General features: G+C 42.1%; 1 protein-coding gene across 2 annotated transcripts in view; it reads left to right on the top strand.

Moving 5' to 3' along the window:
• CFAP46 (cilia and flagella associated protein 46) overlaps positions 1-15,542 on the top strand; it is a 333,386-nt gene that overhangs the window by 198,080 nt on the left and 119,764 nt on the right. For both annotated transcript variants that reach the window (XM_073596084.1, XM_073596086.1), the window contains exons 36-38: positions 4,624-4,767; positions 6,970-7,170; positions 11,039-11,145. In XM_073596084.1, coding sequence (XP_073452185.1) covers positions 4,624-4,767; positions 6,970-7,170; positions 11,039-11,145 — 452 coding nt within the window. The remainder of the gene's footprint in view (positions 1-4,623; positions 4,768-6,969; positions 7,171-11,038; positions 11,146-15,542) is intronic.

A 15,542-nucleotide genomic window follows, 5' to 3' on the forward strand; every position in this document is an offset into this window, starting at 1 on the left:
ACCCCTCAGGCCTATATCCAATCCTTAATTCTTCCATTTTGGGCAGGTGGAAGATTTCACAACTTTCCCACTTCCTCCGATCCCTCCCTGAAAACGGTTGTTTCCGTAGACAACCTACGTCCTCCGAAGACCTATGCCTTGTTGATGAACCCATACGTAAGTCCCTCTCCTATTCTTACAACATCTTACTTGCTCACACATCTCAACATGACCCCCCATTTTTGAAGAAATGGGAGAGAGATCTCAACACCACATTTACTGAGGACCAAAAGAATCATATCCTCTTTTTTTGCACATAAGTCATCTTTGTGTAGCAAGTATCAGAAGATCATCTACAAGATCCTGACGCGTTGGTATAGGACTCCTTCGGTGTTAGCGTCAATATTCCCAGGACACAACCCTCTGTGTTGGAGATGTGGTACCCAAACTGGCACATTACTTCACATCTTCTGGGAATGTCTAGAACTGTCCCTTTTCTGGAGACAAGTTCTACAGATAATTCACAAGTTCACCAACATCTCTCTTCAAGATAACCCGGCAGCAGTACTCCTAAACCTGACACCGATGTCTTGCAAGCGATATCGTAAATCCCTACTAAAACACCTTCTGAATGCAGCAAGAGCGTGTGGCCCCAGCGTATGGAAGCAACAATCTCCAGCAGTGGTGTCACAGAGGTTTGTCAGGGTGTGCGATATACAGTGGATGGAGCATCTTACAGCTGCCCTAGGGGATAGAGAGAAGTAACACAACACCCGCTGGACACATTGGGATCTGTTCCAATTCTCAGATGATTACAAGTCCTACCTTTGAGTACTCCTGTTGGCCTTGGGCCATCGACCTTGCCAGAGCTTTCTATCCCCCTCCCCTCCTTATGTCCCTTCTACTGTTCATTCTCTCTTCCTTCCTATCTTTCCATCCCCCATTGACACCTTCGTTGTTGTCCACTTTTCCTTCCTAATAATGAGAACATTCTCTCGGCTTGCGGGGTTCCATTAGTGCCATTCCTGCGAATCCAGGACTAAGAGTCACACTTTATAGGAGGTAGACTGTTTTGTTTTAGTCCTCTGGAGTCCAAGGGCTCAGTACCTGCCAGTTAGGGATAAGGACGTTTTACCTCTCTGGTTGTCGTTCTTCCTCTCTATTGTAATTACCCAATGGTATACATACTGTAAGTCCAATAACATTAACCCTCTTTTCAGTTTGGTGGTTCCCGCCGCGGTTCAGATTAACATACAGGACATAACTGTTGCGGAGTCTATAGACCACAGTTTCCTGAAGTATGACAATGTTATGGAACCTTGACTGCCATGTCACTAATTTATGTAGTTTTTTTTTATGGGTTTCTGTCGTTGCCTTTCATTTGATATTGTTGATTAAAATGTGTGATATAATGCCATTTTGTTTAACCCGCATACCTTAAATAAAGATTTAAAAAAAAAAAAAAAAAAACAATTAAAAGTGCCCTTACCCTATTATATATTTGGGGGTCACCACAAATTTAGTCATAATACAACAAGAAAAAAGAAACAGTGGAAATGCAAAACCATCTTGAACTACAAAATATTTATTTATTAAAAAAATAGTATACAAGTTGTATCAAAAATGCATTTTTTTTTTTTTTTTTTGCAATTTTGATACAACTTACACTACAGTGTATACTTTGTTTCAAATAAATAAAATATTTGGTAGTCCGTGTTGGTATCGCATTTCCACAGTTTCTTTTTTCTTGTTGTATTAGATCATATACCATGCTTCACAAAGAAAAGAAAAAGATTGCAGATGTTCAGGCACAAAGTACAGCAATAATCTTGCCCTGTGTGGTTTGTAGGAGTGTATTCTGTGATTGCGATCACCCTTAAGTGAGCTTAGCTCAGGCAATATTTCTGCATCATTTCATCATCTTGTTTACTTCCTTGTTTGTTATGTTGGATTGTTTGTTGACCACTGCTTGAACTTTCTGAAACTTAAAATTGAAACATTCCGAATAAAAAGGAAAACATTTTTTTCCAAAGTTTTAAAAATGAACATAGATTAAATTTGTGTTCTGTTCCTTTTTGTTGTTTGTTCAAGTAACCGTATACCTGAAAATGTATTAGAGGACTATTCCCTCTTCAGCTATATTACATGAATGTGTTTACTTTTTCTCGCCCTTCTAAGCTAGTAATGAAATTGACAAATTGTATTGTTGTTTTATTTATTTTGTATTGTATTATAGTATAGAGTAGATTGAGAGAAAAAAAAAAGGTTATTTTGCTGCTGGTGTCATTTCATATTCATTTTAATGTTCTTAATCCTTCTTGGAGATGATGCTTTCATTTTTTTCAATCTGCATCCCTTTTCACATTTGTTTTTGATTAGTTCTTTCACAATCAAAAGACTTTCTGAATAGCCGAAAAATGGTGAAAAACATCCCAAGACTAATGAATAAATGACTTTGGCTTCTCTACAACCAGGCTGCTCATACATGGATCAATATTCGACTGGTCCCTACTGAACCGGCCAAATTTTAATCCATGTATGGCCACCTTAACAGGTAGTAGATTTCACAGAATGGTGTAGACAAGACAGCAGTGGTCCTGTGCAGCAGATCAGCTTAAAGTGGTTTTAAAGGCTGAAGGTTTTTCACCTTCATGCATTCTATGCATGAAGGTAAAAAACCTTCTCTGTGCTGCTCCCCCACTGCCCCCCTAATACTCACCTGAGCCCCCTCTTGATCCAGCAATGTGCACCAGAGCCTCGGCTGTCCTGGGACTGCCTCTTCTCATTGAGATTGCAGTGGGAGCCATTGGCTGTCAATCACAGCCAGTGAGCATAGAGAGTGAGGGTAGGGCCGATTCACAGCTCTATGTGTCTTATAGAGCTGTGGCTCTGCCCGCCCCGAGCATGCACCAGTGCCCCCATAGCAAGCGGCTTGCTATTGGGGGCACTGGTCAAGAGGGACGTGCCAAGAGTGTGGGAGACCTAAGAAGAAGAGGATCGGGGTTGCACTGTGCAAAAAACAGTGCACAGAGCAGGTATGACATTTGTTTTTTGTTTGTTTTTTTAAAGCTGAATCTTTAATATCCCTTTAAAAGCCACTTGCGGACCACCCATTGTACATATACTGGGGCAGGGCAGCCGCTCTGTGCCAGATCACACACAGTGGGAGCCCAGCGGCACTCACCGATCAGACAGTACATAGGCAGAAGGACAATCTATGTAAACAAGGCAGATTGCCTTTCCATCAGAAGGAAAAGTATTGATCCTGTGTTCCTGCATTGATTTCAATGGGCAGAGGCGCTTTAGGAGCGGTGTATACACCGCTCCTAAAGTGCCTCAAAGAAGCTGCTTGCAGGACGTCCTGCCAGCGCAGCGCCCCAGTGTGAAAGCACTCAGGCTTTCACACTGGGATTGTAGATCAGGCTTTTTTCAGGCGCTTTACAGTCGCTATTTTTAGTGCTAAAGCGCCTGAAAAATGCCTCCAGCGTGAAAGGGGTCTAAAGGGATGCAGGCCCAGCAGATTTCCTCATTAGTACTCGGCAGCTGCACACCTGACAGTTAATTATAAAGCCACTCCCATTAGACCCACTCAGTACAGAGGCACAGACAAACACACATGGATTTATTCAAAATAACAAAAGGTACATAGATCACCCAGAGGGGAATGTTTTTTTCTCAACACAAGTGGGGTTACGCTTTAAGAAAAAATTTGTTTTGGTTTTACATACACTTTAATATGGATAAAGCAGCCAGTACCTACATTATGTTTTAGTTGTGTCTGAAAAACACTACTGTAATCCCATTAGCTCCACTACTGATGGATGAGCTCCTAATCCATGTCAGACACTATCATGCTTATTCAGTTAATCGCTGCACAGTGCAATAACCTGTAGCAACTAATCAGGTTTTAACTTTTGAAATTAAAACATTTAAAGCGGAGTTCCGTCGAAAAAAAAAATAAATAAAAGTCAGCAGCTACAAAAAGTGTAGCTGCTGACTTTTAATAATTGGATACTCACCTGTCCCACAGTCCAACGGTGCGGGCATAGGAAGCCTCGCTCCTTTCTCCCTCCTCTCCACGGTGCCGGCATTCTTACTGTGGGCGCCATGCTGTAGCTTCTCAGCTGGGCACGCACTGCGCATGCGCGAACCACGCTGCGCACTGTGAATGGCCGGGCAATCTTCTGGGACCTGTGCCGTCCCAGAAGATTGCAGGGAGGAGGGGGGAGAGGTGAACTTCCGAGGCCGTGGAGCCCCGTGTGGAAGTAGGAACCGCATGGCTCTAAAAAGAGGGTATCTGCCCCCCCCCCCCAAAAAAAAATGACAAGCCAAATGTGGCATGTCAGGGGGTCACCATCACTTAAAGCGGAAATTCCATTTTTTGGGTGGAATTCCACTTTAAAGGTGATTTCTAATTGCTTTTAGGTTACTTTTTTTATTAGCGCTAGAGAATAAGTCTGCATTTTTGTTCAGTTGATAAAGATTCATAGTGGATAAAACAAAAAAAGCACAGGCTTGCTTGTAAGAATGAAATGCATAATATATGAAGGGTCCTGTAAAGACCTATATTGTGTGTGAAAATATTCTGGACTAAGAGTTTATCTTGGTGGACCGTTTCATTTTAATCCTGTTGTTTTTCCTTAGCTGCTGAGCGTACGTGCAGATGGGAAAGGATTAAGTGGACTTTCACTTACTTATCTGTGGCTGGAGAAGGCTGATATATTGATACAGCTTGGGCATTTCCAATCAGCTAGAATCCTACTGTCACAAGCATATAAGTCATTCCAGGTGAGAACACATTTCTTTAAAATCTGACAAACTCTAACAAAACAGTAGCTGTATAAAATATTATGAAAGATTAAATGATATTGAAAAAAAACATAACATTGATGTAAAACATCTGGAACAAAGGTAACAGAAATCTATAAATATCACTCCTTTATGGGAGCAGCTTTGTAAATTTGAAGGCTTTTTTAATGTGTTTATTAGATATAGTTGGTCCTTCTGTTTTTTATTGATACCGGTCAGATGCAAACTATTAATTTAGGTTTGAACCAGATTGGTAGCTGTTAAAATGTGTCCCCGATTAATTTAGTACAGACACTTTGATTAATCAGGCTTTGTAATAGACAATGAACCTGCAAAGGTTGTTTTTGGGCATTTCCTCTTTCAAGTGGAATAGCAAGTGGGGGTCCCGGATCACTGATGAAAGGAAATAAGGTGGACTGGTGCAGCACTATAATGCTTAGGTGAAAAACTGAAGCCCTGAGCAAGTAAGAAGCATTCTATATATTCATTTTAAGACATCGTAAAGGGGCTGAAAAACCTAATTGTGCTGATTCCTTCAACTTTATTCTTTGATAAATCTTGGTAGAAGAATCCTATCATGTGTATGGGTAAATGTGGCAACTGTAGAGTAGTGGCAGGTATTAATACAGACTTGTTGCACAAAGCAATCAATTATTTTTAGTATGCTGTACTCTGTAACCCAGGGGTGCTCAACCTGTGGCCCATGGGCCACATGTGGTCCTTGGAGGCCTCTGATGTGGCTCCCGACCTCAAACCAGGGAAGTGCTTGCCCGGGGTCTTCATTAATGGTTATCTGAGCTTGCCAACCGACTATCCCAGAGCATCAGAGTGCATCAAGCCCCCTCCTGTCCCAGGCAAGATGATAACAAGTGCCCATTACCTGGGTCCTTTTATAGCAGCCTGGAGAGCGATGTCAGCAAAAGCTGGAAGAGGCTAAAAAGGTCAGTGTATTAAACAACACATACACTACACTATTCGCACCTATAAAAGGGTTAAAAACTATTATGCCCCGTACACACGGTCGGATTTTCTGACGGAAAATGTGTGATAGGACCTTGTTGTCGGAAATTCCGACCGTTTGTAGGCTCCATCACACATTTTCCATCGGATTTTCCGACACAAAAGTTTGAGAGCAGGATATAAAATTTTCCGACAACAAAATCCGTTGTCGGAAATTCCGATCGTGTGTACACAAATCCAACGGACAAAGTGCCACGCATGCTCAGAATAAATAAAGAGATGAAAGCTATTGGCCACTGCCCCGTTTATAGTCCCGACGTACGTGTTTTACGTCACCGCGTTTAGAACGATCGAATTTTCCGACAACTTTGTGTGACCGTGTGTATGCAGGACAAGTTTGAGCCAACATCCGTCGGAAAACATCCTAGGATTTTGTTGTCGAAATGTCCGAACAAAGTCCGACCGTGTGTACAGGGCATTAGGCTGCTTTGACACCGATCCACTGGGTGCAGTGCAATGTACCTGCAGCTTTCCTGCGGGTTACCTGTGCTTTGCCGTAAACTTCTATTATACGTTTTGGGTCTGGTGCACTTTCTAAAAGCACTCTGAAACTCTTGCATTCAGGAATTTTGATACGCTTTCAGAAAATGACCACACCTGGGTAAACCGCAGCACATCAGTGTAAAAGCAGCCTTATAGGGAGCTCAAGAGAGTAAGGGCTTGTTTACATTGCTGTTTGGGGGGGGGGGGGGGGTAAAACCATATAGTTGAGACATGTTTTTACTACACCCCCCAACCACTGGTGTAGCGTCAGGGATCACAAAGGCGGTCCTGTCATTACACCAGTAGTTAGGGGGTGTGTCACTCTCTGTTTTACACTTGGACAGGATGGGTGGTGGCGGTTACATATACAGGAACCGGTTCTCACCATTTTCCTCCTATAACTGCTGAAACCTGGCTTCTCCTGGCATTCAGTGACTGCAGGTGGAAAATGATCATTATGCTGTTCAAAATAAAAAAATGTGAAATTCTGAACCATTTTATTTTATTGTGGCCCATGACCGGTTACCAAATCACTTAAGTGGCCCTCGCTGTTCAAAAGGTTGAGCATCCCTGCTGTAACCTGGGCTAGTTGAAGTTAAACACGATCTTTCACTCAATAGGAGTCTTTATTTAAAAATTTAATTAAGTTGGCAAATTTAACTATTATATTCATTGCAGGATATCGGCGACAAGCACGATCACCTAAGATGCCTTTATTTATTATCTGTGCTGGCAAACTGTGAGAAGAATCATGGACAAGCCAGGTCTTTGCTTCTGGAAGCCAAAGATCTAAAGAGGGATGCAAAGCTTCTGTATGAAACCACATGTTCATTAACTGAGGCAATTTTAGGTGAAGAAAAAGAAGAAAAAGAACGAAAGGTATAGGTCATTTAATTGTCTTGTTACATCAGTAATAGGGTTGGGCCGAACATCTTCCGTTTTGGTTTGCACCAGAACTGTCGAACAGGCAAAATTCTAGTGAACATGCGAACCCTATTAAAGTCTATGGGACACGAACATGAAAAATCAGAAGTGCTCATTTTAACGGCTTATATGCAAGTTATTGCCATAAAAAGTGTTTGGGGACCTGGGTACTGCCCCAGGAGACATGTATCAATGCAAAAAAAAAAGTTTTTAAAGCAACTTTTTTCAGGAGCAGTGATTTTAAAAATGCTTAAAGTGAAACAAAAAAAAAGAAATATTCCTTTAAATATCATGTCTGGAGTCCCCTTAGTCTAGTAAGGGGACCCCAGTGGCGCAAAGTGGCGCATCTGTGTGATGTGCAGAACAGTGCCGCAGCAAAATTATATTTTTAAAGGAAAAAAATTTAATTTAAACTTGCTCGCAGTTGTAATGTAAAAAATGACGTGCGGTCCCTCCAGTATATACCAGGCCCTATAACAAGGGGACCGCCAGATCCTGCCCCCCCCCCCCCTTATGTGAATGGGTATCGGATATTATACCCATACCCATTCACCAAAAAAGTGTCAAAAAGTAAAAACCACAATAGACAGTTTTTTACAATTCCTTTATTAAGAAAGAAAAAGTGTCCCGCGATGTACATCCATCGTCAATCACGCCGCCCGATGGACCCGAAAAATAGAAGAAGAAAAAAATGAAAAAACTCTACTTCCATGGGAGAGCTCCTGCTGACTGCTGTCTTTTACATTTGATAGCTCTTATATAGTCAAGGGCAGGGCCACCCGCTGGCGTAACCGGATGACCCCGCCCTGGCTCAACATGGGGACAAGGTGCTTTGAGGGGCACCCAAAAGCACCCTCCCCATGTTAAGGGGAAGCGGCCTGGTATGGTTCAGGAGAAGGGAGTGCTTGCTCGCCCCCCTCCTTTCCTGGCCTGTCAGGCTGCTTGCTCAGATAAGGGTCTGGTATGGATTTTGCGGGGGCCCACACCATTTTTTTTTACATTTTGACGTGGAGTTCCCCTTAAAAACTATGCCAGATCCAAAGGGCCTGGTATGGATTTCGGGGGGGACCCCACGCTGTTTTTTTTTTTTTATTCTGTCATAGGGTTCCCCTTAACCACTTTAATACACTGTATTATATACTCTGCACTGCACTATATACCCTGCACTGTATATATGTATTCTACACTGATTGCACTCTGTGTGTGTGTGTGTGTGTGTGTGTGTGTGTGTGTGTGTATGTATATATATATATAGTCTACACTGAATGCACTGTATGTGTGTATATATATATATATATATATATATATATATATATATATATATATATATATATATATATATAGTAATACACTGCTTGCACTGTATATATATATTCTACACTGACTGCACTTTATTTATATATATATATATATATATATATATATATAAATATATATGTATTAGGGCTGCGGAAATTAACGATTAATTCCTCAATTAATCGTTAATTTTTTTGATCGATCAAAATTCTTTTGATAGGTACTCACCTCTCCTCCGGCTTCAGGGAGTTCCGTCGGAGATCTGGTGACGTCACAGACATCGACATCACCGGAGTCCTCCCCCCTTCCCCAAGAGCCTCCGTCTGCTAACGAAGGCCTTACAAACCAGAGCTGGTTTGTCAGGACCTGAGGCAGGTGTCCTACCTGAAGAAACAGTTGAAGTCACGAGCCGTGGCTCTACATTCTGCAGGGATAGCGATCTAGAGCTCCGGGTGGAGTGTGGACAAGGAGATGAAGGTCCAAGTCCAGGAGGTGGAGGAGAGGTGAGCAAGGTCTTACGTTGTACGGTGCTGAAAATGATTCAGGGATCTTATCCATGTACAGTTATCTTAATGCAGCAAAATATGACCCTTCAATAATCCCAAGGTCATCTTAAAGTGTATCTAAATGCCAAATAGTTGGATGCTCTTGGTGGGGAAAAAGGAGACAGAATCTTTTTTAGGTTTATCAGTGATGGATGGAAAAAATATCATGGCATCACTAACATGAAAACTGGGTACAACACTTGTGGGGCGGTGCAGTGGCAGTAAACACTTAGATTCCAGTTACAGTAGCAGAACTGTGTTGAAGTTGATTGAAGTTCAATAAAACACAACTACCCAATGAAACTAACTAGTGTCGGGTGATTGTATATAGTGTATACCACATTTACCACTGACTAATGCAGAGTTGCATTGCAAGGAGATCAGCTAAAAGTAGTTGGATCTGTATGTGCGTTATAATTAACCAAATTAATCGATTAAAAAAAAAAATGATTAATCGAACACGAAAATTTTAATCAGTATCAGCCCTAATATATATATATACATATATATATATATATATATATATATATATATATATATATATATATATATACACTGCCTGCACGCCACTAACTAACCTGCCTAATCTAGCTCAAGTTTTCTCAATCTCCTCCACATATCACACTACATACGGCCGCCGTGTAAGCAGCCTTATATAGCGTGGGACGTGGACTTAGCCCCCGAGCCATGATTGGCCAAAGGCACCTTGCCTTTGGCCAATCATGGCTCTCACAGCAGATTGCGCTGTGATTGACCAAAGCATGCAGGTCAGGTGCATACTTTGGCCAATCTGCAGGCCATCAATGCACTGCGATCTCGCAGTTGGGGAGCGCTCTACGGCGCTCTAATTTGCCGCAAATGCCCCATTTGTTCGGTTCATCTGTGAACAAACACCCGATGTTCGAGTCCAACTTACGTTCGATTTGAACATTGGGACCATCCTTAATCAGTACCCAAGATGCTTCTTTTTTAGTGAAAGCTTATAGGCTCAAGTGGTTGAGACACTGTCATATCATTGAATGGTAGTTACCCATGAACAAGCATGTACTCAGTGTTGCAGTGTCTGGTTGGCATGCCATGTACTTAGTGTCATAATTGGGCTATGGAGCAGCCCTGACATGAAAATTAGAATAGTTCAAAGACTTATAATATACTAATGTTAACAAACCTCGGGTACTGGAAACACAACCATCCACTATTTACAGGGAGCTGGTATTGGCCGACCAGCCCATAAAAACTTTTAGCAGCTCCTCACTATTTTAGAAAATGACAAAATTGCAAGTCCAGACCTACCCGGACTTAATTTTCGTGAAGTAATTGAACATGACAGCCTACATATTTTTCCTATGACAGCTTTCATTCAAATTGTGAGCATAGCTGAGCTTGCATGTAGCAAGATCATCCTCTGACCAGAAACACCTTTATGTAATGTATAAAACATGTTTTCAACCATAGAAGAAGACACTTTGGAGTACCTAATGTACAATTGCAAAATTAACCAAAGCTCCTGAAATATAGCATTTTAGTCATTCAACCAACAATACTGCTTAGGTGTTAAGCTGTAAATTTGTCATTTACATAAAAATGCCTAAGGTTTAGGCATTATGTATGATGTGAACGTTAAAGTGTATGTCCAGTCCTAACTTTTTTTAGACTTCAGATAAAGTCAGAAAGACTGGGCTTATGCTTTAGGAAAAACAAAATGAAGGTAAAGGGAAAGATGAGAGAAAAGAAATGGGAGGCAAGTGGCTTTCAGTTCCTATGATCCCAGTCTTAATGCAGGGCTGATCACCAAATGTACGTGTAAAGTCAGCCCACAGCTATCAGCAAAACAAGCCGTAATTGAATCTTGGAGAACATGGCTGAATTTATTTTCAACTTTATGGAGTAAACTCAACTGACAAACCACAAATATCTTACAAAGATCCACATGAGGCAATTATTTTACACTGTTAATCATGTGTGTGTAATAATTTTTTCAGGCCTGTAAAATTTTGGATACCGCAATAAATGCTCTTAAAACCATGTTGCACAAAGAAAAAAACAGGGAGTCAGAATATGGACTTTTTATAGCCAAACTGAATGCAAGGTAAGAAGTTGTCTTTTCTTTATTCACATGGATATAAGTTATCATCCCCGTCTGTAGCTGAAGGCTGCCTGTGTCAGGAAAACTCTACTAAAGTCGGTCTTACTTTGCAGGGTTTTGCAGATAAGACTAATGTGTTTTTTGGAATTTATTTTGAACTTAATATTAGCTTGTTAGCAGGGATACTAAGGGTTTAGACTGTTTGTCCCATTTCAGGCCCCAGTACCCAAAGCAGATCCACAATGCTTAAGTGTGTACTGATGGCAGGTTCGAAACCCCACTACACCACCCCCCTGACCCACCGCAAAACCCCACTGTTCACCATGGAGCTACTTAGATTGTAAAGCCTTGCACTCTCCTCTTGGTTCCAGGCTAAGGATCAGAAGGACCAACCAAGCACCTGGGGCCATAATATGAGAATAACATTATTCGTACAGCTGCCTGTGGCCCAGTGGCATTCAAACTCACTTTACATGCTGACACTTAAATACCCAAGTATCCTCTATGAATAACAACACATCCAGCTAGAAGCCAAGTTTGTCTTTTCTTTAGCGTACATCACGGGACACAGAGCAGGCTATATACTTAACTATCTGGTTTATGCACCACCTATGGGTGAATGGACACTGGCAGATCAATCAAACAGGAAGTCCTCCCCTATATAACCCCTACTATAAAGGAAGTACCTCCGTTTTTTTGCCAGTGTCTGATGGTGGTGGGCACTGATGTGCTGTTGGAGGTCCGGAAATGGTTCTGCTGAGAATCATGGGCTTCAGTCACAGCCAAAATGGTTAGTATCTGAGCTTCGTTGGATAGGAGAGAAGAATCTTTGAGGTTGGCCTGTAATGCAGCCTTACGGTGCTGGACCCTGCGTAATGGAACCCTGTGCAGGTTGCTATACAGATCCAGGGGTGTGGACCCCAGATTAAGGGGGAGCAAGTCCTTGAAAGTCTTTTATGACAGAGCTCGCCATGATGGGTGAAGGTTGAACACCTGTTATGATTCAGATTCCTGTAGCAGGAATGGCAAGTTTGCATTTGCATTATCTCTTTTTTTTTTTTTTTTTTTTCTTTTTTTTAAAAAGAGCGATCTGACTGTCTGGTCATTCTCCCTGTGGTCACTGGGGGCATTGTGCTGTTTGGTCTGGCCAGGTTGGTCTCTCTGTGTGGCCATTTTATGTTTGAAATCACATGTGGGCTCAAGGATCAGCGAGGCTTCTAGAGACACGGAGCAGGCTATGGCCTGATAATGAAGTGTGAGTACTTCCTAGGGGAGAGCTGCGTGACCAAACAGGACATGATTATATACTGCATTAGTGCATAATTTGCATAAAGGCTGCCTAATCTTGCTGCCTAATCTGGGGTGGGGCTTGTACAACTGTTTGTCAATACATCCCTGTATGGGTATGAGTTCACGTTAAGGAATTGTGTCTCCAGAGTAGTGTGCATTTGTTCTGCAGGAGCTTACATTGTGACTGCACTGAAGCATCATAGAGGCTGTATTCAGGCTACGTTGGATGCATATGTACTTGGCTAGCCCTGCAAAACTAGTATGGGGCCAGATGCAGTTGGGCAGGTGCAACATAATGTATCATTATGGCATGCATACCTGTGTATTTGCATTGAACTGCATACATACATGCATATTTGCATTGAACAACATATTTACATGCATATTTGCATTGAACTGCATACATCCATGCCTGTTTGCATTGAACCGCATATTTATATTTTTGCGTATATTGAACTGCATATTTACGTTCGTATTTTCATTGAACTGCATACATACGTGTGTATTTGCATTGAACTGCATACATATGTGCATATTTGCATTGAACTGCATACATACATACATGCGTATTTTCATTAAACTGCATACTTCTATGCATGCTTGCATTAAACTAAATACTTATATGTTTGCTTGTATTGAACTGCATACATACTTACATGCTTATTTGCATTGAACTGCATACATACATGCCTATTTGCATTGAACTTGCTTGTATAGAACTGCATACTTACATGCTTGTTTGCATTGAACTGCATACTTACATGCGTATCTGCATTGAACTGCATAGGTACATGCTTATTTGCATTGTACTACATACTTATATACCTGCATAACTGCATACCTGAGTACCTGCGTACTTGCATACCTACAAGGTTGCATAGCGGTAAACCTACAAGATTTTGGACCTGCATCCTTGGGAACTGCATATTAGGTTTTGGCAAATATACCTGCTACATTATTTACTTGTTATACGGGTTAAATGGCTCCAGAAGGGAGAGGCAGTAGGGGGAGGCAGGTGCACCACCTTCAGGATCAGTGATCTGGCAGTGTTCATATCTCCCAATGGACCAGTGGTATCAAGTTAATCTGAGCCACTGTGGTGTTTGGAGTTGCAGTGATTGCTGACGCATTTGTCTTTTTGTAAGATGATCTGCGGTTGCATCACCCTGAACACTCCTGATCTCAGAGCCTAAGCAGGATTGAGCCTGGTTAGTACTTAGATGGAAGACTGCCCTGGAATACCAGGTGCTGTAAGCTTTTCCCCTTTAGAGTGAGCGAGGCATCTGAGGCTGCTGTTTTTTGAGAGTATCTCAGGCCAGAGGATCTTAGGGCAGTCTCTGAAGTGATTTGCTCCATCTTTAGCCAGCAGAAACCTGGTAGGTTAAGAACACCTCTTTGGAACCTTCAGGGTCTGCCACAGAGTCATCAGCCTTTTGCTCTACATTTGGTCTTGGAGCAGAAGTTATGGCCTTATTATTGTAAACACTCAACTGGTAGCAACCCCAAAACCAAACGGGAACATGAGGTCTATCTTAGATCTCAAGGCATTAGACAAGTTTCTAAATGTCCTTCTGTTTTAGATAGGATTGGTCCAATCAGTGTTGGCCTCTCTGCATGAGGTAGATTTCAGGTGCATATCTTCATGTGCCAGTTTTTTCCAGGCTCATCAAAGATTTCTGCGATTTGCAGTAGAAAGTCGCCACTTTTATTTTTTGTGACACCACCATTCAGGCTGGCCACAGCCCCTGGAGGGTTCACAAAGCTCCTAGCCCCGGTGCTGGACTTGCTGAAGATGCAGGGGACGTCAATCTCAGAATACCTCAATAATCTTTGCTCAGGGAGCAGTCGGTTCCAGATTTAAATCGAAATATAGGAAGCAAAGGGTATCCTTTAATACATCATTGCATGAGGAAATCATATTTATGTTGAAGCAGTTCCCTATGTGCAGTTCTACTCCAGGTCTTTTGTAGAAGAACATTCTCTCTATCTGGAACATGAAGATCCAAGCATTGGATTACCGTAGGGCTCAGTACCCGGGGTATTGCAGAGCTCAAATTGGTGGTTGATTTTTCAGAATCTGGTAAAGGGGAAATTTTTCCTTCCAGTGATATGGAAGATAATAACCCCTGTTGCCAGTCTCTCCAGTTGGTTTGGAGGTTTGAAGGTGGCTACAGTTCAGGGGACTTGTTCTCCACAGGAGAGAATACTGCCCATCAATATCTTGGAACTTTGGGCTGTACACCTTGCTCTGGATTATTGGACGAACCAGTTGCACAGGTTTGTGGTCAGGGCTCAGTCTGACAATGCCATTGCAGTGTCATATATCAACCACCAGGGTGGCACCAAGAGTTGTGCAGCTCAGGAAGGTGGACCACATTCTGTCTGAGGCAGAACAGCATGTGCCGTCTCTGTCGCCAGTACATATTCCAGGTATAGAAAACTGTCAGGGAGTTTTTTCCAGCAACTAACATTGGGATAATGGTCCCTGAATCCTGAGATGTTTTCGGCAATCTGCCAACATTGGGGAACTCTGCAGGTGGATCTCCTGGATTCCAGGTTCTACAACAAATTGGAAAAGTTGTGTTTGGGACAAGAGTCCCATTGGCAATAAGGGTAGATTCACTTGTAACACTTAAGGGACCATTTCCCCCTAATCTACGCCTTTCCCCTGTTTTAACTACTGCTGCATCTTCTGCGAAGACTCCGGGAGGTGGCAACAGTGATAAAAGTGTTAGCCGGCTTAAGCTGGATACACACTATACAATTTTCTGTAGATTTTTTTCTTCAGATTTACCAAAACCATAAAGTATGAGGTCAAACCTTAAGAGTTTCAATTTTAATGGAATCAGGCAGGCCCTTGCACTACATGGTTTTGGTAAATTTAAAGGAAATCAGACAACAAACGATGTATAGTGCGTATGGGGTCTTAGTCCAAGAGGGCTTGGTACACTGACATAGTGAATCTTGCGGGGGATGCTCCTTGGACACTCCAGGTCCAGCCATGTTCTTGGGTCCTGTTAAGTCCGCACTGTTGAGTGCCAGGAAGCCGGCTTCAGGAAGCTTCTATGGAAATTTTATATGCCTGGTGTGAAGCCAGGAAGTATCACCAG

This window comes from Aquarana catesbeiana, linkage group LG08 (genome assembly GCF_042186555.1).
Source record: "Aquarana catesbeiana isolate 2022-GZ linkage group LG08, ASM4218655v1, whole genome shotgun sequence".
NCBI lineage: Eukaryota > Metazoa > Chordata > Amphibia > Anura > Ranidae > Aquarana > Aquarana catesbeiana.